The 27,299-nt window shown below is 37.4% G+C and overlaps 1 protein-coding gene across 1 annotated transcript in view; it reads left to right on the top strand.

Moving 5' to 3' along the window:
- The window catches only part of PODN (podocan), an 829,411-nt gene that overhangs the window by 187,510 nt on the left and 614,602 nt on the right, over positions 1-27,299 (top strand). Inside the window, exon 2 of the mRNA XM_044085452.1 lies at positions 6,832-7,094. Within this exon, the coding sequence (XP_043941387.1) occupies positions 6,837-7,094 (258 nt within the window). The 5' untranslated portion in view covers positions 6,832-6,836. The remainder of the gene's footprint in view (positions 1-6,831; positions 7,095-27,299) is intronic.

The following is a 27,299-nucleotide window of genomic DNA, read 5'->3' as shown; positions in this document are numbered from 1 at the left end:
TGTTATCAACATTAATATCACAGTTACCCTCCTTTCTTACACTGTTGCATTGTATCCCTCTCACATGTGTAGTTAGCATGTTCATTTTAGTTATGTACATGGGTAAACAATTGGAAACAGGATTATTTAGTATTACCATCAATATGGATCTTTCTATTGAAAATGTGTCTTTGTGACATCATCATATTTGGATGCATTAACTGAGTACATTTATTCCATTTACCCTCCCTTGGTACTTATGTCTGCACTATTAGCATTGTAGTCTGTGTACATTCTCCCAGTTTCACATTCCCTACATCTAACTCCTTATAATGCACTCAGCCTCACTTCATATAAGCTGTCCATGTTTGCTTGCATAAATGAGTTTTGTTTACATTGTGTGCTTGTACTTTCCAGCACTGTTTCATGGCTGCCAACACTGCTACTAGCCACAAAATGGTGATTGTAAACACGTAAGCATGATAAGCGGCATGCATATTCAATGAGCACGGCTGTTCATTGCACTAACATGTTGTAATCATGTACACTTCATGTGAAATCTATAAGATTTGTTAATGAATCCCAGGGTACGTCTTGCAATTATATACATATAATGGAGGAACCCCATTTGAACCGAACTGAACATAGCATACTTGAATAGGTTACCCAATACTTCCTGATAATCTTTGTAAGCTTCTTCTCTCAGCAAGATAGTAGAGTGTAGCTGCTTAGCTTGACACACTACATGTCTTTTGTTGCTTCTGTTTTGGAGTATATATGATGATTTATTGCTGTTATTTTACTGTTAGACTGCACTTTGCACATCTTTTAATCGGTCTTTTGTCAACTCAGTCTTTTAACTGTACCTGCTGTAGGCAAGCTCAATAGTAATATACTGGACTTTTCAGAATGTCAGAAGTAATTGATTCCATAAAACTACAAACAGCTACAAGAAGCAGATACAGAAATATTTTTAATATCACCAAATAAAAATAATTTTTAAGAAACATTTGTAATATCACCAAATAAAAAGCATTTTAATGTTTGACATGAAAATAGTTTTTATTTGATGATATTAAGCATACTTCTGTATTTGCTACTGTTTTTTTTCACTTTGCATTGTGTCATGTTCATTTGTGGTTTACCTTATTGATTGATTCTATAACATTGGCTTACTTGACAAAGTGCTCAGTCGTGGATTTGCCAGGGGTATTAGGGCAGCTAAAGCTTAACTATTCACATTTGCCTGTCAACTGTAGCATTTTTTGGTGTACATTTTACTTCCCTGTGCGAAACAACTTTTTTTTGTAACTTCCCTCGGTATCTTTTGAAACATGATTGCATTGCAAGGATTAGTTTCTTGTTAGCTAATCCGAACAGTTTAATCACATTTCATGACCCACACTGCTAGTCCTGTGCTAGGAGTTATCAGTGACATGGTGAATACAATCTTTCAGTGAAAGTTTCATAGCTACATAATGAAGGATATGCTGAGCACATACAAGTCTTCAGACTGATAGTAAGGCAGGTTGGGGTAAAACTCAGACTCCAGGCATATGTGCGATATCTCTCAACTTTGGCAGATATGTGCCAATATATTTCAACTTTATAGTGTTTTTTCTTGAGAGGATTCTGTCTGAACCTCTTTAACAATCGCATTGCGGTACTCCGATTATTGTGTTTCTCAGTCAAGCATATCTCCATTTCCCTGAGACATCCCTGATTTTGCCTCATATTTTTGACCATGTTATTGTAAATCTTTTATGATTTTTCTGGTTATCACCGAGGATTATAGTCAATCAATAACATCAGAAATTAGTATCATATTTTGTAGTCAGAAAAAGCATGTTGATGCAAAACCTGTGTGACTTGAGACGTACCTCCCTCGACTATATGAAGAAAGACATGATTGAGCTCTCAGAGTGTGTGCCCCAGGCAGGTATGACTCTAGCCCTAAGCAGCATCCTACCTTCACTAAGAATGTTACCACAATACCAACACAAAATTATTGACTTCAACATTTGGCTTAGTTTCTGGTGTCATTCCAAGGGGTTCCAGTATCTGTCTGCCTGGGAAGACATTGATGACAGGCCACGATGCTTTGCCAGAGATGGCCTCCACCTGTCAACACACTGGGATTCCGGATCCTGGCCAATGCTCTCGCCTCCCCCATTGTGCTTTTTTTAGGCACTGTCCCAAACACAAATCTTCCAACATAAAATATTTGTCAAACAACAAATGGAACGTCATGCTGCTAAACGCTAGGAGGCTTAACCTGAAAATGCACTCACTGGAGGCTCTCCTTGCACTGGAAGATGACAATGTCTGTGCGGTCATGGAAACCTGGTTCAGAGCCCCGCAGAGCACCCCTGCCTTACCAGGCTATACCTTGTTCCACACATTCTAACCCCAAAATGTGGTCAGGAAGACTAAGGGTTGTGGAGTCTATGTCTTCATTGAGGACAGGCACACCTCCAGACTGGTCTGCCAGCATGATGCACTAGAACTACTCCAGGTGCAACTGACAGTTGGAAAGACACCCATCCAAGTTATAGCCAGCTATAGACCTCCATCCATCACTCAGGACACCCAGTCATCTTACCTGGATCTACATGACTCTATCAAGGTACCCCTAACACCCTGATTCTTGGTGACGTCAGCTACCCCGCCATAGACTGGATGAACTATTCCTGCACTAATGCAGTCACTCAACGATTCCTTGATTTCATCAGTTCTAATGCACTAGACCAGCTCATCTGATCCCCACAAGGGGAGATAACATTCTGGACTTGGTTCTAACCAACATGGGTGAGTGCTGCACCACTCCCATAGTATGTTCTTTTTTGGTGAGATCAGATCATCATTTATTCAAAGTTTCTAACCTACCCAACACCCCCCGCCTTAATCAAGCTAAAAAACTTTTCAAAAGCTGAGTACAACCTCCTAAGGGAGGGTATTTGTAGCTTCACACTACCACCCCCTCAGAATATGCAGGCAACTATGTTGAACAGTATGCCAGTGCAGTATACAAGCACCTCTTCAACTGCATTGACTCAGCCATACCCAACAGAACTAAAACCTGCTCCTCAAGGAAACACGACCTTCTTTGGCGGACATCCTCTATCAGCAGGCTTTACAACAAAAAGGAAGAAACTGTTGTCCAAGGGCAAAAAGGGACAAATTCCAAATTGGAAAAACTCCCTCCTTAGCCTCAACAAGCAAATTAGATCACTAATGAAAACCTCCAAAGCCAGTTATGCATCTAAACTAGCCTCCGCAACAAAGGGAAACCACAAAGCCTTCTTCAGTTACATCAGGAACCTCCATGCCAAAGGCCAGGTTTGTTCCAAATTAGTACTTAACAGTATCTCTAACACTAATCCTGTTGACTGAGCTAACATGCTAGCAGACAGGCTCAGCACAAACTTCACCCCCTGTCTCCCCAAAGACCCTTTCAATATCCCTGATACTTGCCCTGCACCTCACATCTCTGTAGATCAAGTGTTAAAGGCCCTGTCCAAAGCAAAGAACACAGATATCATGGGACCTGATAATATCCCTGGCTGTATTCTGCACCATCTCCAGCAAGAGCTGGAATCGCCGTTAAGCACCCTATTCAACCAAAGCCTAAGTACAAGCTTCATTCCAGCACAGTACGGAACTGCCATTATCATCCCCTTGCACAAAGAATGATGCCACTACTGACCCTGGAAACTATTGCCTCATTAGCTTGACAAGTCTGATCTGTATAGCCATGGAGTGTATTATTTATGGATCTCATAAACAAGGACATAGGCAATCTCCAAGCACTTGACCACACCCAGTTCGGATTCATCAAGGGCAAATCCTGCCTGTTGAACATGATTGACTTCTTTGAGACTGTCACCAAGGCCCTGGATGAGGGAAAGTCAGTACATACAGCTTATCTTGACTTGGCCAAGGCCTTTGACACAAGCTAACATAACTTGGTGCAAATCCCTATCCCATCAGGTGGGTGGCCAACTGGCTCACTGACAGGGCCCTTAAGGTCTAAATAAAAACCTCCACCTCCAATAGCAGACCTGTCCACTAGTGGAGTTCCCCAGGGATCTGTCCTGGGACCCCCTACTGTTTGGCATGTACTTCTCAGAGGTCCAGGCAAAGACAAAAGTCCTGTGGCTGACTAAGTTTGTGGACAACTGCAAGATGGGTGCTGTCATTGACTCCCTAAATGATGTTAACATACTGCAAGAGGGTCATACAGCAACTAAAACTAATGCAAAAGTCTTGGCCTCAAGCTAAATGCAAAAAAAATGTATCATCATACCATTTGGCAGAAACATGGCCCCTGCTGATTACCACATCAATGGCAACCCCTAAACACACAAACTGTGGTGAGAGACCTCAGTACTCAGGTTGATAACAATCTCACATTCAACCATCATGTAGCATCAGTGGTCAGAAAAGCCTTTTATTTGGTTCATCTCATAAGTAAGGGGATTGCATCCAGAAAAAAGGAGGTTATTACCTCTCTATAATGCCCCGTTTGGTATGTACCTCTCCAAACATCTGCACCAACTGGAAAGGCCACAGAAATACCTCACAAAGAGAATCCATGGCCTCCAACACCTGTCCTATGTGGGCAGGCTCAAATCACCATCACTCTACTTGGTATTGTACAGATTGCTCATAGGTGATCTGTGTCTTGCCTAAAAGGCATTACCCACTTGAAAGGCGTGAGTCTAATATTTGACATCAACAAAACCTGTTGAAGAGACAGGTTTGTCTCCCAGAGGCTGCCCCATCTCTGGAATAGACTTCCCATACATGTCAAACAGAGTACCTCGCTGACCCTCTTCAAGCACAACTTTGATGAGTGGATGGGAAACCACAAATTTGTCCCAGGGGTTCCACCCGTTTCCCTCACTGACAGGGGCGACAAGTGCTGGCTGATGTTTATTTTCGGGGATAAACTCTTGCCTATGTTTGTAAGGGCCCCAGGGCCATTAGCCTAGTAACCTCCTTTGATCCTATAGTCGGAAGTATGTTGGGGTCCAGGGGAATTTGCTCCCTGATAAATAGGCTTTTAATGTGTAACAGTGAGTTTCACATTTTCCTGTTATTATCCAAAGATCGCACTTCATTTTCCACTATTTTACCTTTACAACAGCTGGTACTTCCCCTGTGAATACCTTAGCATTTTAGGACTTCTCAAAATCTGACCTTTTACAGCTACTAGATTTTTTAAATAAATTCAGCTGTAATCCATTACTGACTGACCCCACTGCCAGAGCTGCTGCTTGTGCCTTTCATTTCCACTTAATTTCTCTCTCTCTCTATCTCTATGTCATGAAATGCAGCTGACCCTATGGACAGCCACTCCTATGCACAGAGTTACTAAGACAAAGGGTGGAAATGAAAGTAGGTTGCCAGGGCTGTCTTCCATATCACACATGCACACATTTGCAAACACACATACTTTTACATACTTTAGAGTCCCTGTCTTTGTATTGTGGGAGGAAACCAGAGCATCTGGAAAAAAAAAAACAACCAAACACAGGAAGGACTTACAGACTCCACAAAGAAAGAACCCCAGCTGAGAACTGAACCAGAGAACCTCTTGATACATACAGTTAAATAGTTGTATTGACAGGAGAAGTACATCCTTAGCAGAGAAATGAATGCTGACTCTAATTCAACACACTATAAGAATCTTTAGTTTTTTGGAAGGCCATAACCTGGTTTTCTAAAGTTCAGGCACACACACTATTGGCCCAGTGGCATTGCCCCCAACATGATATGCTTGAAGTCTTGAGTTTGAGTCCCAACTGAGGCTTACTACTATCCTTTCACTTCTGTGACACACACACATACGCTGTGTCCATACTCCTCAACCTGTCAGTGCTAGAAATAGACAAAGACTGATGTAATGGGGGGACAGAGGCCCAAAAATAGGGACAGATTTGAAAGCTTGCACTTATAAACATGGAACATTGCCAGATTAATAGGATTTGTGTTAACATGCATTTTCTGATGAATTCAAAGTCTGAAACTCAAATATATGTCATTATTTAGTGACTTCAGTCCTCAGATTATTTCATTGATTTGCCAGAAAATCACACATTTTATGAGGAATAGACCAAAAATATGAGGGAAAAATCTGGACATTCTGTGAAAATCTGGACAGTTGAAAGGTTGTCTGTTTCTCTTTCTAAGGTATAGTTGTCATACTAAGCTTCTGAGATGCAAACATTTCCCCACACAGGCCTGGCATTTTTCAAGTGTTTGTTTAACCAATAAAATTAAATGATGTGCTTCTCTTTCTTGGCTCAAATGGATATCAAAGCACTGTATTTAACATCATTAACTTAGTAAGCCCTGATGAAGGACTTCTGTGAGTTCAAATGATGAAGTAATTGTAAAACCTGTGCTGGTCTTATAAAAAGTATTACATTACCTCATGCTCCAGTGTCTTTGTTTGTGTTTTCTGTGAGCTGATCAGTAATAACTCCTGATGACGGATTCCTGTTAGCTCATCATGTAGGACTGTCACTGAATTGATATAAAACTAAAAAATAAAAAACATAAATTTTTATAGCACAACAGAGAAGTAAAGCCAAAAATAATTATTAATTTATGAGTGAGTACTGTAATAAGTGAGCAGTAGGTACATAACATAAGACATGCTCTAATGGGATGGGGCTTCCTTTGACATAGTGGGCTCAGAAAAAGCTCAGAGGATGATTTCAAACCATGGGATGGTGTTGCAGCTGGTATCCTGATTGTCAGCTTTTATTATACCGCTTGAGAGTGGTTAGTGATAATACACACATTTTATGTAATAACTTTTATTCTGTTTTCTCCTGCTTTTAGTGATAATGGCATATATTCCTTGGAGTCGTGAAGTGCAGCTGCTTTGTCTTCTTGCATGCAATGTTTTGATGGTGCAGTGTGAAACTGAAGAAGACAACGAATTCTATGAGAACCATTTTGTACAGTCCAGGCCTCGTAACAAAGTCAGTGTTTGTCCTAAAAGCTGCAGTTGCACTCAGGAGGGAGTTGTGGACTGTGGAGGAGTGGACCTACAATATTTTCCCGATTCCTTACCAGAGAATACACATTACTTGTCCTTGCAGGTAAATGATACATATGTTCATTTTGTTTTGGCTGTTTTATTGTCTTGTTTTAGTTTGAAATGCATAATAATTTGTAAAAGATTCCTGTTATTCTGAAAGCTCAAGTAATTGCAAAACCTATGTTTGCCCAGTAAAAGGTATTATATAATAATATCCATTTATTAATTTGGTAGGCCCACTGGACAAACAATCCCTTTTCAGGGGCAACCTAGGAGCAATGTCTAGTCAATTGATTTGCTCAAGGTGATACAGAAGGCGAATAAGGTTTTTAGGAATGAAGCTGGTACCACAGAAACCAAAGCACACAGCCTTAAACTTCTGGGCAAATTGTCAGACATAATCTCTGTGTTCCACTGTCTATGTGTTTTCTGAGAGTGGACCAGTATTGTGCGTCTTCATTTTTCTACCTAAATCTATTAAAAACATTAGATGCATAGTATAATATGTGTATATATATATATATATATATATATATATATATATATATATATATATATATATATATATATACATTTTAAATATATATATATATATATATATATATATACATTTTAAATATATATATATATATATACACACACACACACACACACACACACACACACACACACACACACACACACACACATTTGTTTTATTACAAAAATATATTTACATACAAATAAAGTTAATTTTTGACTCAGTAGGAATGATATACAGAAAAAATGAGATATGACAGTGTGAAGCTCATCATGGTGTGATCTCTGGAGCGTGTGACATGGGGGATTGGGATTTCTTTAGGTGTAGCATTTCAAGTAGGGCTGGGTCGGACATGGCTTTGTAAGTCAAGCAGAGATTACTGCTAAGCAGTCGATAAGAGACTAAGAACAGCTGAAGTTTCTTGAGTCTGTCCATGTGGAACATGTGCTTAAGGCCCAGGATCCTTTCTGTGAGGTACTTTTGTGGCCGCTGCAGCTGTTGTAGGTGCCTGGTCAGGTACATGCCAAACAGGGCATTATATTCAATGATTGGTCTAATGAGGGATGAGTAGAGAGGGATGATGACCTCTTTCTTCCTGGATGCAAAACCTTTGGTTATAAGATGTGGATATACGATATAGAAGGACTTTCTGACCACAGTGGCAATGTGGTGGTCGAAGGTGAGGTGGCTGTTGATCTGGGTGCCTAGATATCTTATGGCCTCTTCAGCGTACAGTGGGCTCCCATCAATGTGGTAATTCGTAGGAAGTGAGTTTTTTCCAAACGGGATGATAATGCATTTTTTGGCGTTAAGCTTCAGGCCATGGTTCTGACACCAGTCATTGGTCTCAGAGAGGCCCTTTTATAGGATGTCTGCATCACATGGGGAGTTGATAATGACTCCTAGCTTGCAGTCATCTGTGAACTTGGTCAGCTAGAGTCCTTCTATGTTGGCCTTGACTTCTGAGAAGTAGATGCCAAATAGGAGAGGACCCAGGAGTAAGCCCTATAGGACTCCACTCGTGACTGGTAGACAGTCTAACTTGAAATTTGCAACTTTCACTCTGTGCGTCCTGTCTGTGAACCACTTTGCAACCCACCTAGTGATGTAAGGATTGATTGATGCCTAGTTTGGTGAGTTTATCAATGATACCTGAGTGTGGAATGATATCAAAGGCCTTGGCCAGGTCAAGGTAGGCTGTATGCACTGCCTTACCTTCATCCACAGCCTTGGTGACTGCCTCAAAGAAGTCAACCAGATTCAGCAGGCAGGATCTCCCCTTGACAAAGCCAAACTGTGTGGGGTCAAGAGTTTGGAGATTGCCTCTATCTTTGTTCAGCAGGTCCATGATAATGCGTTCCATATCTTTGCATATCAGACTTGTCAGGCTAATGGGGTGATATTTCCCAGGGTCTGTAGTTGCTCCCCCTTTATGGAGTGGGATGACTGTAACAGTGCACAATTCATTAGGGACATAGCCTGAGGTAAGGCTGTGACTGAACAGGACACACAGATGTGGTGCCAGTTTGTTTTGTAGCTCATATAGGATGCAGCCAGGGATATTGTCAGGGCCCATGGACTCTGTATTCTTGGCTTTGGACAATGCAGCTTTTACCTGTGCCACAGAAATTGTGGGTACCAGGGTTTCTTCTGGTATTTTGCTAGGGTCCATGGGGAGGGAGAGGGGTAAAGTTGGCACTGAATCTGTTGGCCAGGATGTTGGCTATATCTGTTGACTCAGTATAGGAGGTGCCATTCTGCAATAACTCAGAGCAAATCTGGGTATTGCCTTTGAGGTTTTTGATATAGCTATAGAAGGCTTTGTGGTTGTTTTTGGTGTCAGCCGCAATTCTGCCTTCATAGCTGGGTTTAGAGGATTTGATAAGGGATCTCAGCTTTTTGTTGAGACTGATAAGGGAGGCTTTCCAGTCTTGTGACTTCATTTTTTTCTAAAACGGTTTCTTCCTTCTGTTGTAGAGTTTATTGATGGCTGGGAACAACCAGATTGGCTTCCTTTTTTTGGAAGAGAGTGTCATAGTTCTATTTGGTATGGCAAGGTCTGTGCATTTGTGTACATGCTCGTATAGTGCATTTGTGTATAATTCTGCAGTCATGCAGCTATTTTCCATTGGCATGGGTGCTGATAGTTAGCTACCTCTGTTCTTAGGAGCCAACAGTTGGCTTTAGAGAAGTTTTTCAGGGTGGTGATCTTAGCAGGGGGTGTAGGTGAGATGAAGATTTCCATGGTGATTAGTTTGTGGTCAGACTTAACCAGGGAGGAATTGACTATAGGTGTGGAGCAATGGTCTCCCATGTCAGTGATAACCAGTTTGAGGACATTGCTTCCTCTAGTGGGGGTCAGAATGAGCTGGTCCAGGGCACTGGAACTGATAAATTCCAGAAAGCATTGGGCCTGTACATTGGTACTTGAATAGTTTTCCCAGCTGATGGAAGGGTAGTTGAAGTCACCCAGTATGAGAGTACTGGGTTGGACCTTGATAGATTCCAGGGTGCTTAGGAAGTTGGAGGGAGAGTCCAGGGACATGTTTGGGGTTCTGTAGCAGGCTATGACTTGTATTGCTGTCATACCCAGCATTAGTTGTACCACGTTAGTAAGTATCTTGGATGCATTATGCTGAGCTACCAGTCTAGAATGGAATGAGGTGTAGCCTGGGAGCACAGGGGTGCTTTCTGCCTCTTTAAACCAGGTCGCTGTTACAGCACAAATGTGGACATTCTCCATTTTGAAGAGAGCTTTGAGTGAGTGCATCTTGAGATATAGACTTCTAGCATTGAGCAGCATGACCCTCAGATTGCATTTGCTTGTAGCTGTTACAGTTGAATTTTGGTCTTTGGAACCCTGCCTAAAAAAAGGCACTATAGGGGTGGCAAGAGCCTTAGTCGGTACTCGGAATCCCAGGGGTGATAGATGCAGGCCGTCTCTGGCAAAGCATTGAGGTCTGTCGATCATGTCATCCCAGGCAGACAGGTACTGGATCCCCCTTAGAATGACACCACAATGTAGTCAATTGCTGAAGTCAATCATTTTCCACTCGTACTGTGGTATCATTCTGGGTGATGGTAGAATAATGCTCAGGGCTAGGGTCATACCTGCCTGGGCCACATAATCCGAGAGTTCCATCACATCTCTTTTCATGTAGTCCAGGGAGGTATGTCTCAGGTCATTCACACACATATAGACAATGACTGAGTCATATTTGTACGTTTTGTGGAGTGGCCTGAGTGCATGTGTTATGTGTCGGATCCTGGCACCTGATAGTCAACTGACTATCACCTTCTCCTTGTTTAATCTAGTGAGTGGGACATCAGTGTGCCTCACAACTGAGTCTGCTATGATTAGTACATTGGGCAAAGTTTCCAGATACATGAGTAAGCTTTATCCTTTCTCTGCAATGTATCCTGCTGGGAACAGCTCAGAAAACTTATCCACTTCCTGATGATCAAACATGTCTGGTGACTGGTATGGTACTAGCTATCATCTTTAAATCTTGGAAAACTGGCCCTGAGGAATTAATTTAGCAAACAGCTGTATTTGACCACAGGTTGGAGGGATACCTTAATAAGCACAACATATCCAAACAGCTTAAGGATTATTGCAGTAATTACTACATTGTTTGGAATACTTTGTTTGGTGTTTAAGTGGCTTTTAACATGTATTAGCTTATTGCTTTTGTGTGCTGTATTCTCTGATTCTTCATTGCTCTTTGTTTTCCTGTTTGTTTTAAATAAAGTTTCTGTAAAAAAAAAAAAAATCATAGCCTCCGAAATATAGGAACTACCCAACCCAAAACAAACCTCAAGAAAGAACTAACAAATCTCTAAAAACTCACCCTTATTAAAGAAAGAATAATTCATATTGTTTGAAATAATCAAATGTAAAACCACGAACAAGAAAATTATGAAACAATATAATATTGTTTAAAATGAAAAAAAAAACATTACATGACAGATAGACACCTGCCATAAGACATCCTACCCTCCCATCTCTCCTGCAAACAGAACACAATGATGCCAGACAGGAGGGTAAATAGGTAAATTCCCTCAAAGAAAAAAATTTACTTACCTTGTACCAATAGAAATGTTCATATTCTGTTATTGCAACATATCCTGTTATCCTCCTTAGTTCTGTCAACATCTGGCAATCACAATTAATTCCACAAGGGTGATGATCCAGAATGCAGACTCAGCACACCTCTGTGAATCACCGCTGGATAACTGGAATCACAGACTACATGCTTTTGACCCAACCTAGCATGAACATTTTTGGCCTATGCTAATTGAAGCATCTAACCTTTCCAACAGTCCATTGAACCTTTGGCTTCCCTGTCCCACTCCTGTCTCACCTGGCTTAAAACCTCTCATCACCATAATCGAGGTTTCCCATTACAGTGTGTGTGTGTGTGTGTGTGTGTGTGTGTGTGTGTGTGTGTGTGTGTGTGTGTGTGTGTGTGTGTGTTGGGGGGGTACTTCATCTTATACCATGAGGTGTGAGATGGGAGTTGGATGTTGTCTTGCTGCCATTTAATATTGGTCTGGATTTTTTTCCTTGCACACTACATCTTTTTGACAATCTAGCCCTGCATGCAGAACATGCAGTGTCTGTAATGTCAAACCAAATGTTCCTATGTGGACATGTCGCTGTGACCCATGCTGGCCAAAAATGTATTCACCTAGAGTTAACTTCTTGGGTTTCATTAGAGGCCCCTCTTCCCATTGGGAAATCCCATTTCTTCCTTTCTGCCAAAATAGGAGAGCCAGCATTCAGTTATTCACTGATACATTATATGGCCACCCACTCTGGTGCAGGGTCCAGTACTCATTCCTGGCTCATCTGTTCCATTGTCAAGGATTAACCTCTGTGTCATTGGAACCAACTCACTGACTGCACATTTAACAGACCCTTACCACACTCTGTTAGACAAAGTGCTCCAGAAGACAAACATCTGATCAAAATCCTTACTTTAAGTTCCAAAAAAAAAAAAAAAGAAAATAATATGCTGAAAACAGTTCTCCTACTCACACCGAGCAGTCTTTGCTTCATAATGGTCCCTACAAAAATGTAAAATACACTCCATGTATAAAAACACATCCAACCAGTCTTTCATTATCAAAAGTATTCTGACAATCAGATGAAAAAAAGCATAAATGAAAAAAAAAATTCTGGAAGCAGTACATACATAAAAATGTAAAGATGCAGTTGGAGCTGTTTTGCAATCAGAAAATGGAAAAAAAGGCATTCACTCTGGTAGGCATTATTAGATTACTGCTCCACTGCTTCTACCCCCTCCAGAAAAAGCCCAATATTGCAAAAAGTCAAAATGTACTAGAAATGAAAATCTGTGGGAAGAAATATCCAGGGAATTGTTATGGCTAGGCTTGTTTAGGCCCTAGGGCCAATAGTCTAGTACCAACCTATGAACCTATGAACATAAGATGCATTGAAGAAATAAAAAATAAATCTGAATGAATACAGTATACAGAAATGAAGTAAGTAAAAATGTAAGTAGCATGTAGTGTCAAGAAGTTTACAGTCATACTTATGTTTCACCTATAAGCTAAATTGTCCAGCCTCCTTATGTGACTAGTTAAACATGCCTGGAATTTCTTGTATACTATAGCTATCCCTATATATGCTGATTTTGTGTGTGTGTGTGTGTGTGTGTGTGTGTGTGTGTGTGTGTGTGTGTGTGTGTGTGTGTGTGTGTCTATACCTATCTGTATATCTATATCTGGGGGATTATGATCATATCTCCAATCATAACCAACTTATTATATGTTCGAGACATGGATGCCAAGAAATTCCCTTCTTGAGTGAAGCTTGAGTGATTAATCTTGGCATTCATGTTGAGAACATGTAATAGAGGGTTATAATCAGAGACCCAATCAGAATTGTGTGTAGTGCATTGAGCTTCTGTTCCATGTAGTATCAGTTGCAGAATAAGGAAATAAATTAAGAAAGAAAGACAGAGAAGAGAAAGTGTATGAGCACAAAGTATTTTGCTGGCTTTGAAAACCGGTAAAGCACTTAGTGAGCACTGTCAAACAAACAGCAGCATATCTCTCACCTCTTTGCTTAAGAATTCTGGTAGGGAACAAAAGATCAAAGAAGACAGTTTTTAAATATTACTCAAATTCACAGAAAAAGTTAATAGAAGAACAGGTTTTCCATCAACATGCATTTTATGCACAATGAGAAGTACAAACATCTAATGACTGGCATTATTGACTAACTGTAATCATCAGTGATTTACCAGAAATTCAGAAATTGTATGGTACTGAGCATAAATATGACACAACTCAGGGATGTTCTGCATAATCAGGGACAGTTGACTGGTGCAGTAGTCAAAATTGTTCTGGCAGAAGGTAAAACAGATCTTAAAATCTGTTACACAATTTTATTTATTGATCCTTTGTTGAAGGGATGTTAGTCCTATTAGGCTAAGAGCCTCTTTTCAGGGAAATCAAAGGTGGTATTTATAATACTAGGTAAAAATTGGCCAAGGCATTGGGGAACTTCCCCTACTCTTGGTAGTCAGGGGAAGGCTTTGTGTGTTACAAACCTTGACTTCCTGCTTCCTGTTCAGGCATGGAGGCAGCCAGGAGGAACAGACAGAAAACATGGATAATGCAGCTATTGCTGAAAATGGAGAGGAAATAGCTGAAAATATAGTTGAAATAGTAGAATTGCTACCAGAAGTTTTTTTATGATGATGTGGGTGCAGAAAAAACAGTGACATTGGAAGAAAAGGAGATTGTAGCTGAAACACAGATGGATTCAGAGGAAAACTTTCAGAGAAGATTGAAGGAGAGACAGTTACCTTTGAAAAATGCATAATTACAACCCTCCAATTGGGGGGGGGGGGTTGTTGGATGATTATTTGGAAGAAATGGTAAACCAAAGTGAGACAGAAAATAGGGCAGCAATTTCATGGAGTGACATCATGGAAAAAATAGAAGAAGAAAAAGGAGAATAAGAGACTGTGCTAGGGAAAGTTCCTGTACGAACTGTTGGAGAAGGAACAAAGAAGAAAGAAGAATTAAAAGAAACAAAAAGGAAGTATACAGTATGCATGAGCTGTAACAAAGAAGAAAGTTTGGACAGGCATGAGGTTTTTGACTGTCATAGCACACCTGGGTGTCAAAACAAAAGAGGTAAGAGCATTTATTTTAATTACTAAAGAGTCTTTTTGTGACTTGATATTTGAGACTGTTCAGGCCATGGAAAGGTTTTTGGGTGCATATGAACAAAATAAAATATTTATCCATGATCAGAATACGTGGGGCAAGCTTTTCACAGACAAAAAAAAAAAAAAAAAAGAATAATGATCCAGTTAAGAACTGAAGTTGAAGCAAAAGAACTGAAAGAACATTTGTTAACTATATGCAATGAAGTAATGGACACTACAAAAAATATATGATGAAAGAGGAATATGGAATGGGAATGTGGAGTAATACTGAAAATGGAAATGATATTAGTATTATTAATATTCATGGTAATAGGGGTTTTGTGAAATACAGGGGTCAACCAAAAACAATCATCATTTAATTAATGAATGTGATAAAAAAAGATGTTATTTATGTGGTAAAACTGGGAATAATGCAAAAATGTGATTTAAAGTGCCGAAATTTGGCAGTATTGGCCATTCATGGCTAGAATGTGAAATGAATGTGCAAGGAAATGAAAATGAAGTTATACAGGAGAAAGAGATAGAAAAATGTGTTATAGAAGAAAATGTACAAAAAGATGTGACTAATAAAGAGGTTGTACATGAAGTTGAAAAAGTAAGAAGGAGAAAGAAACAGAGGAGACAAGTGAAGAAGAAGCTGACTGGTGTTCAGTAAGAAATAGAAATAAGTCTATAGGGAAAAGAGTTAAAGGAAAAGGAAATTCAGAAATATAATGGTTAGAGAAAGTAAGAAAGGAAAGGGATCAAATTTTTATTATCCTAACTGTTCTTAGGCTGTAAATATTAGCTTTAATTGTGAGCAATATAAAAAATCTTAAGAGGAGAATAGGCATATTAGAATGGTGTGCTGCAGTAGATCCACATGTACATTGTTTCAGAAGATATCAGATTATTAACCAGGAAAAAGAACACAAACTGAACATTTTTGGTGTGGTGTGGTAGTTTGGAACATGGGGAAAGAAACATGCTCGGGCATATGTATATTATGTCAAGAAAGCATTAAAATATTAGATGTAATCATAGTGGAACTAGGACGAATTATGGTAATAGACTTGAGATAGAAAAATATGTATATCTAATTATAACTTTATATGTATATGTGATCAAAAAAGAGAATGAAATGACGTTTAAAATATTCTTGAACATATTTGTGTAAATATGGACATTATAATGGTGGGTGACTTTAATCATAATTTAAGAAAAATTAAGAGCAATTGTGATGTTAAAAGGGTTAAAGAAATTATGAGAAGTGGAAAGTTAAGTGTATGGTAGAATAACAGCTGGACCTCCAAAAGGTATGAAATTAGGACAGAAATTAATATTTTTTTTAAATATTTGATAGTTTAAAAGTTAAAGAAATAGGAATTAAATATGCTGTATTTTTGAATCATGTGGCTATATGAGTAAGTACAGGAACATGAAGCATATATAAAAATAAGGAAAGGAATAAAGAGAATTAATGAAATGGAATTAGATTTAGAAGAGAAAAAAAGAACTTATGGAATTATGGAAAAATATGAATATGAGAGAGTTTTATGAGAACTGGACTGTTCGATGGCTTAATTTTAAAAAGAAACATAAAAAGCATTTTTAGAATGTATAAGGAAGAAAAGAAGAAAAGAAAAAGAGCTATAAGATATTAAGTCAAGAAAAATTCAGAGACTTGGAGAAGAAAAAATCCTTTTTTGAAAAAGAAAGAAATATATAAATTTAATCAAATAAAATGAACTTGTTATATAAACAAAAACTATTGTTTGCAAGGAAAGAAGAAGTAACACCACATTTAAGTAAAATAATAAAATAAGGAAAAAATAATAAGAAAATTAAAGAATAAGAAATGAAACCAAATAAGACAGCAAGAAGGAATATACTAAATAATTAAATAATATGTATTGGAATTATTTGTTAAAAGAGAAGAAAATATAGAACAATTTTATAAAGGTGAAACATTAAAAAACGTAGATAATGACTAGAACAAAAATAACTATGAAAAAAATTGAATGAAATTCTAAAAGATATTAACATGAATTCTGCAACAAGGCTGGATGGAATTGAATATGGTATGTATAAAGAAATGAAGGAGTGGCAAAAATATTTTTTATAGAAGTTATGAATGAATGGTTAGAAACTGGAATTAAAGAGAAAGAGATATGTACAGGACTTATAAAATGCATATTTAAAAAAGGAAATAAAGAGGAAATAAAAAATGGAGATCTATAACATTGAATAATATAGATTATAAAATTTTCATGAGAATAATAACAAAAAGGTTACAAAAATGGATAGAATATATAACCAAAATGTATTCAGAAAAAAAGGAAATCAAGAGTTGTTATGAATAATAGAAATAATTGATGATATCATAAATAAAAATGTAGAAGCGAAGGTTATGATAGGGGATATAAGTGAAGCCTATGATAATATTCAATATAAATCATTATGGGGAATTTTGCAGGCATATAATGTAAACAAAAAATATTACAAGTAATAAAATCAGTTTATGAAAGGAACTATGTGAAACTAAATGTAAATAGCTGGGTTGGAGAAGAAATAAAAATAGAATGTGGAATAAAGTAGGACTTCCAAGCTAGTAATGCACTTTTCTCATTAGTTATGAATTTATTAATGAAGGAAATTAATAAAATGTCAAACAGTGGTGGCTATGAAGGAAGTACAGTTGCCAACAATGCATAATTATGTAGATGATATTGTACTAATTGTTAAAAATAAAGTATGGATGGAAGAAGTAAATGAAAAAGTAAGTATAAATTAAAAAATGGTTTAAGTATAAATAAAGAGAAAAGTAGAGGATTTGATTTTGAAGGTATGATAGAAGGTATTGAGTTCAATGAAAAACATATAGATATATTAGCAGTAATATTTGGAAGGCATGAATACAGAGAACAATTGGATAATGTAGTCAAAGAAGTAAAAGATATGATTAGTTTCTGGAAGTCATATAGATTTTTATATAGAAAAAAGCACACTTGTTGAACATCATGGTAATAGGAGAATATTGCCTATGTTGCTAGCACCTATATGATTCTTATTAAGTATGAAAAGGAACTAATGATGATTATACTTTCTTTTATATGAGGCTCTAGACTGAATCCAGTCAATAGAGGGATTCTATATACGAATGAAGAGCAAGGAGGCTTGGGCTTAATAAACCCAATAGTACATGCAGCGTCTTTAATTTTTATATACAGCATTAAAAAGAATTATGAAGGAAAATAAAAACTTGATAGAAATTATACTATATTGTAAATACAAAGAACTGTGGGAAGGAATGGAAGTAAAAAAAAAGAAGTAAAAACATTGTGAATGAAGAAATGAAAGAGTACTAAAACAAAATTGTACTATGGAAAATAATCAAAAAAGAATATATGTGAAAAAATTGAATGGGATGGTACTTAAATATTATAAAAGCATTTTATTGCATTAATCCATGGAATGATTTAGAAATAGATAAGAAAAGAGCCATAGTGATGAGATATAATAATTATAAAAAGATTAAAGAATATAATGATTTTTTTATGGAGATTGTCTATTAGAAAATTGCCAGTTAAGGTAAATATGCCATACAAGAAAAAAACAAGATAGACTATGTAATAAATGTGGAGAATTTTCCACTATTTAGCATGTGTTTTTGAAATGTAAAAAAGTCAATAATTTGTGAAAAGAAATATGTAAACATAATAGGGTGAAAAGTTTGATAAAAGTTGTGCAAATAAATATAGACATAATGGAATGTGGGTATTATAGTGCATGAAAACCACAAGAAGTGAACAAATGGACAGGGTAATGTTTTATTATATTCATGGACTATATGGAATGAGAGACTAAATGAAAACAGGTACAGTGGAAAGTGGACTTTGAGAAAGATTCTGGAGAAAATGTTTTGGTTGTGGATAAAATAGTGGGGGATGCTTAAATCAAAGTTTATAATGTATGGAGATGTGTAAATAGATGTAAATAATGTAAATAATATAAATATATAAATATGTAATGTAAATATATATCAATAAAAATACTCTTTTCATGTTGACGATTCAGTCTGATTGTTAAGCTTCCTAGTTCTGTTCTGGGTATGTAGGTGGCTTGGAGAAGCAGGAGGAATGCTATGATGGCAACTGCAAATATAGCTGGTAGTGCTGGTGAGAATATTTTAAGAAGAAGTGATTATGTGAAGGAAAATGAGTTGATCAGCAAGAAGCAAATCATGAAAGGGTTAGATGTGAACTCAGTCAAGACATCACAGCAAAGTAGTGAAGATAAGGAATTTATGCAAGCTATGTGGAAGAATACTGAGTCTTCACATCCTGATAATAGTTTTAATATTAAGCCAATTGAAATGGAGATGGAGAGTGAAGGGATGGCAGTCTGTCCTTCTCAAGATTCAGAATGTAGATTCCATTGGGAACTTTTTGCAGATGACAGTTTGGCCGCAAATAAAGTTGTGGTTACAACCCTTCAGTCAGGAGGGTTGCATGATGGTATATTGCAAGCAGTGTTCGTTGCCAGTAATCCAGAAACTGATAAAAATGTTTCCAGGGGAATATAATGAATAAAATACAAAAAGAAGACATTGAACTGGTTCCTACAGATAATGCCAAAAAAGTATATCTTAAGTTGATATGGTGAAAGAGAAGGTAAAGAACATGAAAAAGGAAAGGAGCTAGAAATAAAGCAGAGAAGAAGCTACACAGTAAGGATTTACAGGAAAGAAAAAAGAGGGATTGAAGATATGAGGAAGTGGACAACAGTATTTCAACATTAGGATACTCACTGTCAGAGGATAGAGCTTTTATTCATATGAGTAGAAAGACTTTTTGTGATATTATTTTTGAAAATGGACATGCAATGGAAAGATTTTTGTGGGAATATGAAGAAAAGGCTGTGTTACTAGGAACTCATATGTGTTTAAAGCCTTCTTTAGGGGAACTAAGACAAAAGTACACGCTCAATGTAGTACTGAAGTTGAAAAACAGACTTTAAAGAGACACGAGTAATATTTATAAAGAAATGCTGTACATTTCTAAGGTGTTATGATAATAGAGGTCTATTGACTGAAGGATGGGACTGTAACATAATATTAGAAATTGAAAATGAAATAATTGTGCATATTGCTAGTATAATTAATATGGAAGGTTAAAGGTTGTTTGTTAAAAATTGGGGTCAACCAGAAACATTTTTCTATTGTGGAAAGATGGACCATCTGATTATTGATTGTGTTAAAAGAAAATGTTATATTTGTGGTGTAATAGGACATGATAGAAAAAATGTGATTTGAAATGTTATAAATGTAGTAAGATGTGGATGGATTGTAAGGAGGAGAAAGATAAGTTAGATAATTTAAGTAAGTGTAAGAGAAAGGAGCAGGAACAAATACAAGAAGTAGTTGAAATTGCAACTCAAGAGGAGCCAGGGCAGAAGCTAGCAGATGAGGATGTAGTAAGCATAGATAATAACAGGAATAAGGATAGAATCTTATAACAAAAAGAAGAATCAATTATAGAGGAAGATACAGAGATTAGTGATGAAGAAGATGTTAGTTGGAAAATGGTTAAAAGTAAAAAAAAATCTATTGGTAAAAGTATGAGAGAGAGAAAAAGAAAATATACATGGTAGAAAACTAAAGAAAAAAGGAAAAGGGTGAAGGGTGTCACATATTCTTTCCAAAAGGATACCTTGGTATAAAAAAGTGAAAACTGTAGAATATTAGCTGTTAATGTCAACAGTCTTAAAAGTATTGTTAGAAGATTAGGCATTATAAAATGGTGCAAAAGTTTAGATTTTCACATTATAATATTAGAATATATTAGACTATTAATGAAAGAAGAGAGATTGTAAATGGAGTGTAAATAAGGGAATTATATCGTTTGGAATTTAGGACAAGATACACATTCAGAATTAGAAATTTTAACAAAGAAGCTGGTTAAAATTCTAGATATAAATTTAGTAATAATGAGGAGGATATCTATTTTAGATATAAGACAGAAAAAAAGGTATACAGAGTAATAGTGTTGTATGCAAATGTGACAAAAAGAAAGAGAAAACATGTTTAATCAAATTTTGAATTACATTGCTATAAATATGGAATTTGTTTTTAATTGGAGATTTTAATTGTGATTTAAGGAAATGCAAAAAAGGAAGTGATGTCAAAAGGTTATGGAAAGTATTAAATATGGTAAATTAAGTATTTGGAAAAACAATGAGTGGACATAGAGTAGAAAACTGTATAAGACAGAAATTGATTATTTTCTTATATCGGAAGAGTTACAGACAAAGAAAGAAAGGACAGTAGAAACAGGTATTTCAGATCATAGAGCTATTTGGATAGAGATAAGGGATAAATGTATGCTTTTAAGATATGAAAATGTTTAAAAAAGGTTAAATGAGAAAGAATAGGAAGGAGAAGGTGAATTAAGAAAGTTAGAATTATGGAAAGATCATATTAACGTGAGACAGTTTTACAAGAACTTGTCTGAAAGGTGGAAGTCATTCAAATGAAAATATAAACAACGTTATTTAGTTTGACAGAAAAAATAATAGTAAGGAAGTAAAAAGGTATTACACTTTTAAGTGAAAAAGCATTGGATAATTTAGAAAAAATAACAGCAAATACTTTGTCAATGAAAATGAAATATATTGAATAAATAAAGATAAGGTTAAGAACTTATTTAAATTACTATATTTTCTTCAAGGGAAAAAGAAGAGGTTGTGCTGTATTTAAACAAAGTCATAAAATATGTTAGTATAATGATGAAGCTTATGGAGAAAAAAAGAATACCGTAGAAAGATCAAAATAATATAATTAGAATAGTGGTAGATTATGTTCAAGGAATGTTTAAAGAAAAGCATAAGAAAGAAAGTATGGTATAGAAAGTGAAAACATTTTCTGATAATATAGATTTTGAAAAGAGGATAATGGAATTAGGTAGGATATTAGGATAAGTAATTGTGGATACAGCAGCTGGACCTGATGGAATAGAATACTAAATGTATAAAAATATGATTCCACAACAGAATAAATTCTTTATAGAAGTATTGAATGAGTGGTTGAATATGGGTTTTAAATATAAAGAACTATGTAAGTGGGATATTCAAATTCATGTGGAAAAAATGTGAAAGAAAGGCTATAAAGAATTAGAGGCCTACTGTTTTGAACAACACAGATTATAAAATCTTTATGAAAATGATACAAAAGAGAATGGAATTAAAAATTCTGAGCATTATACAGAACACAATATATAATGTCAAAGGCAGAGGAAGTTAAGAATTGTTAATATTTGATAGAGAATTAGTAGATGATGTATTAGATAGGAAGAATTACTAATTATGGTAGGTGATTTAAGTAAGGCTTTTGACACCATACAACATGGAATCTTGTGGGACATATTTAGTTCATATAATATGAGCAAAAAGATTTGGAATGTATGTGTAACTGCTTATGAACAAACTAAAGTAAATGTATTAATCAATAGATGGCTATGTAAATAAATAAATATTAAGAGAGGGATAAGACATGGTACCCTATGAGTGGTATAATATTTACACTATTTATGGATATAATAACAAGTTATCTGAATCAGGTGGTTAGCAATATAAACTGCAGAACAAAATAAGGAATTGATTTATCCATAAAGTTATCTTATGCTGATGATATTATACTTGTTGCAAAACAGCAACATGGGATGGAAAAAGTATTATGTAGCATAATAAATGCTTGCAAATAATCGGTGTGAGCTTGAATAAAGAGAAAAAGATTGGAATACAGTGGGAAAATAAAAGGCATAGATTTTAGTAGGAAAGAAATAGCGGTTTTAGGAATTAAATTAGAGAACCAAGATACTGTACCTATGCAATGGAAAAATGCAATAGAAAAAATAAAATGCATGTATAATTTTTAGAAAACATTCAGGCTTGCGTTTAAGAAAGAAAGTATATCTTGTGAACTATATTGCATTAGAAAAAATAGCCTGTTTAGTCAGTATGTTTAATATGCCAATGATTTCTGAGCAGGAGTTTATTCATATTTTTGTTTTTGTTTATATGAGGTTCCTGTCTCAATCCTGAAATGAAGTGTATGGTATATAGGAAAAAATGATGGATTCAGTTTAATAAACTCAATTGTATTTACAGCTTCCTTGAATTTGTATAAAGTGTTCAAATGGCTAAGAGTTAAAAAATGAAAATCTAATAAGCAAAATGTTAAAAAGTAAATATAGTAAAGTATGGAGTATGATAAAAAAGTATAAAAGAGTAAGAGGCAATATGAATAATGAGAGTAAAGCTTACCAAGAAAAAAATATTATGTGGAGATTAACTACAGAAAATTTGGAAGATAATAGAAAAATATGTATATAAAAATGTAATGGAGAAATGTTTCTGTGTGTATCCATCAAAAGTATTAGAACAAGTGAAATTTTAAGATGTAAGAGAGAGAAAAATGAAAGATGTAAACAGATGATTGAATGTCATGATTTTTTATGGAGATTTCCTGTAAGAAAATTGCCAGTAAAGGCAAATATGCCCTATAAAAAGTAAGTCCCCGGGATTCATGAATCTCGGCGCAAGGCCGGCGTAAGGCCTGCACCGGCGGTGCAGTGAATAGCCGGCGCAGTAGCGCCATATACATATTAATGAGAGTGCACCGGAATCACAGACACGTGCGTAGTGTACGTGAGCGAGCCCAGGTAGGATGCGTCTGGAGGCGTGTCTAAGCCGGCATGAGGTGAGCAACCTAATGTGCTGACAGCCACGGTCCGCCCACAATAGTAATGGCAGCAGCCAGGTCCCATGCAGAATGAAACGCACGTACAGTATGCAACATAGTACCCATCCCAAATTAATGGAGAAGCAAATATAAGCCACGAAGGCATAAGTGTACCCATCCAAGGAGCAAAGGATACGCATAAGACCGCGTTAATCCCACAATGTACCATCAGTGTTTACACTCAGAGAAGGTGTACAGCCGCATGTCAGCGCCGCACCGACATAGGAGCAGCGATTAAGGTCACCACCTGTCCCACTTTGGTTGGGGCAGTCTCTCCATGGCCAGTTGTGTCCCGAAAAAACGTATTAGAAATGGCTGATGTGCTACAATTGTAGGACACAATGATATCCCGCATTTAATGTAATGGTAGCATGAATTGGTTATTACTGTAACAGAAATACCTAAATGACACAAGAAACAGAATAAGCAAGCAAATTGCCACAACAATAAGCTTATATTTAGGCAAACAAGTGAAGTTCTATGCTATATAGTGACCGTTGGTATGTGTCGGCCTGTAAAGTCAGATGTGAGTCCCGGAAATATCCCAGATCGGAAACTGGAAAAGGTGGAAACCCCAGTAGCGACATGGGCATGGTCACCAGGGTTACCTGCTGTCCCAATGTGCCATGGACAGTCCCTGATTGGACAGTTGTGTCCCTGCAACAATCGTAAAAATGGAAAATGACCTCCGATCCCCTGTCAAGAAAATTCCCGCAATATACATGTAATAGTAGCATAAAACATATACATTACTATATGAAACACAGACATGGCATAAGAACATAAATAAGGAACCCAAATGCTTACAGAATAAACATAGTATGGCAAACAAGTGAAGTTCTGTCAACTGCACTAGCCGTGGGTATGTGTAGTCCTGCAAATTCCGAAGTTTCCACATAACATGCCCCACTATGGGCATTGGAAAAGGTGCCAACCATAATGGTCACAAGCAGTAGTGACAGTACATAGCCGGGTAGCTGTGTTGACATAACAACAGTAAGGAAGCAAGATACCTCAAACACAGGCAAACATGTGCATAGCAACATATCCCACACCCAGCAACGTCTCTGTTGCATACACTGGATGGCGTATGATGAAGTGTAATATCCAGAAGCAGAACCCATGCATTCAGATGTACTACACAATAGCCTCATTGTACATGTCAGTCCCACACATGTATACCTCTGCACCCAAACCTGCTAGCATCCGTGTGCAGTTATACAACCACACACAATGTGCATACCTGAACTGTGGTAAGATGTTTGTGTTAGGCAATGCCACGCGGGAAAATACGTACCCCACATGTCACCAACCCACCGCAGGTACAGATATGTAAATGGCTGCATGTGAATGTGTCAGCAGAATGTGTACATCCCGCATGTAGTATGTACCCGTCCAAACCATGTAGGTTTGCATACGACACGGTGCACATAACTGTACACATGTGGACAAGTCGGGTCGTTGGACCACCGCATCGATGATTATCTATTCAGTGAAGTCGATCACATATAGCGGAACAGGTGCCTACCAAACAGGACGTCCTAACAGGGTGCTACAGGCAAAGAAGGGGAAGCTGGGACATCACATGTGGAGAGTAGCGTAGCTGGACGGACAAATACACACGGTCAAGGTAAAGGACGGAACAACATGCATATGGCCGGATGGATGTTGTTCGTAAAATATATAGAAACACATATGAAGTTCCAGTTTAGACCCGAAATACTATATAATGCATTGAATTGTACCGTACAATATGGCAGTAGAACTAAGCCTGCATGTAATTGGTGAAGCTAAGCTGTAGTGTGATGGAATTCTGAACCTGGCAGTAAGCAGTACAGCAGGCTCATGTCTGTCATCATTAATTATTTGCTGGGTTACAGAACAATAAATGTATGTACATGCATAACAGCACTCCTTCCCCAGAGGAGGATGGCCTTGTGAGCTCTATCGAAGATAACAGTACAACTCCTTACCAGAGAGACAAAGCAACGTATTAAGAAATTAACTGTCCACTGTATCCTAACAGTCTAGGGTCCTTGAAACAGCTACAAACACAAAAGGACACTGTAATGTACAAGGTGCCTTGCAAGGCTGTGTTATTCCCATGGGAAAACATTTTAAAAGCACGACCCCAGCACCCACGTATGTATAGACTATTGCGGACCATACTGATGGAAATGCCCTGTGACCGACCACGTCAGTAAGGTGGGCAAAAGCTGATTGTAAACACTATATAAAGAAACTTCTTACTGTATAGAGTCGGACAAAACACACATACTTGGACTGGATATTATTTAGCCTGCCTGTGTACAGTACTAAAACCTTCCGAACCCGAGCCTCCTGTGTTATCGGCTGTCACTTAGAAAAGCCTACTGATAACTTCAGTCTGGTTTTAACAACTTATTTCACATTGTGATCCTTGTAATCCGGAATTCCCTTGGTAAGCTACAGGTCAGAGTGCATGGCTGGTTAGACATGTACGCTGGAGAATATGCATAAATGCTTCTTCTTGAATGAAAAGACCTCCAACTGAATTGTTGTGTGTAAAGAGGCTGTTTACTGTCTGATCTGTGGCTGAAAAGCGGGAAACTGGATCCCAAGAAGAAAACGTGCAGCCTTAAACAGGAGGCCCAGGTAAGGAGTGTTTGCCTTTTTGTCTCAATTGTAGATCAGGGACCAGACTACATTTTGTTTCTGTTAACAGTAGTGATATCGGGTCGAAGACCTACCCACATACTGTTAAATCTGAACATAGGTCAGGGGAACACACAGCAGAGTAAATAGTGATTGTAGACACTACAGTGGATACAGGGAAGGAGACACCACGTGGTATGACAGAAGGGTACGTAGCAGTCGTGTAGAGGAGATGGGAGATTATTGAAGACACAGATCATGTGATCCGCGTTTGATGGGTGACGTGAAGAATATGCAATCGCAGAGAGCACATAATGTGAGTTACGCAGCAAAATGGGGTAATAAATATGACATTGATGGTATATTACGCAAAATATCGTTACTGAAACATTGTAATCCCTGAAAATTTGATGCACATGTTCCAGGGTAAACACCTGTTCCACCCTGAGAGGGATAGTCCCTCTTTGGCCAGCTGTGTCCTGTAAACAAAACGAACAAATGGCAAATGTCCTGATATCTCAGGACAAACATTTCCCAGATATATATCAAAATGGTAGCATAAAACAGTACATTTGTATGTGGAACAGCAAAATATAAGAATAAACAGAATAAGCAACTGAAATGCTACAACAATTGGTCGCTCTCCTGGCAAAACGTGAATTCCTGTCCTATGTACTGGCCGTGGGTATGCATTTTCCAGGCAAATTACACGTTCCGAACACTAATGTCCCACATTGTGCATTTGAAAAGGTGGCAGCCCTAAGATGTGCAGGCGACAAAACAGCGACAAATGGGTATCCGTCATGCACATCGGTGGACTGAGGTAGTGTACCGAAGGGAACAGAACACTACAAATGGCTAAGCATCATACGTACACAGAGAAGATCATAATACAGTAGTACCGATAGCCCCCCCCCACAACGCCCTACCACCTCCGATACCACATCCAGGATATTAAGCGGGAGGGCAGGCTAGTCCCCACACGTTATCCTGTGGCAACAGAGGTAGCACAATGAACAAATGTAACAGAAGCTATTGAAACCACATCCCAAACACGTAACATACCTAGGGACACCCGAGTAAGAACACAGTACTAAAACAGAGTGAGGATATCTGTTTAAAAGG

This window comes from Protopterus annectens, chromosome 10.part0 (assembly GCF_019279795.1).
Source record: "Protopterus annectens isolate FY-2018-M chromosome 10.part0, PAN1.0, whole genome shotgun sequence".
Classification (NCBI taxonomy): domain Eukaryota; kingdom Metazoa; phylum Chordata; order Ceratodontiformes; family Protopteridae; genus Protopterus; species Protopterus annectens.
This window is presented reverse-complemented; position numbering and strand designations above follow the sequence as displayed.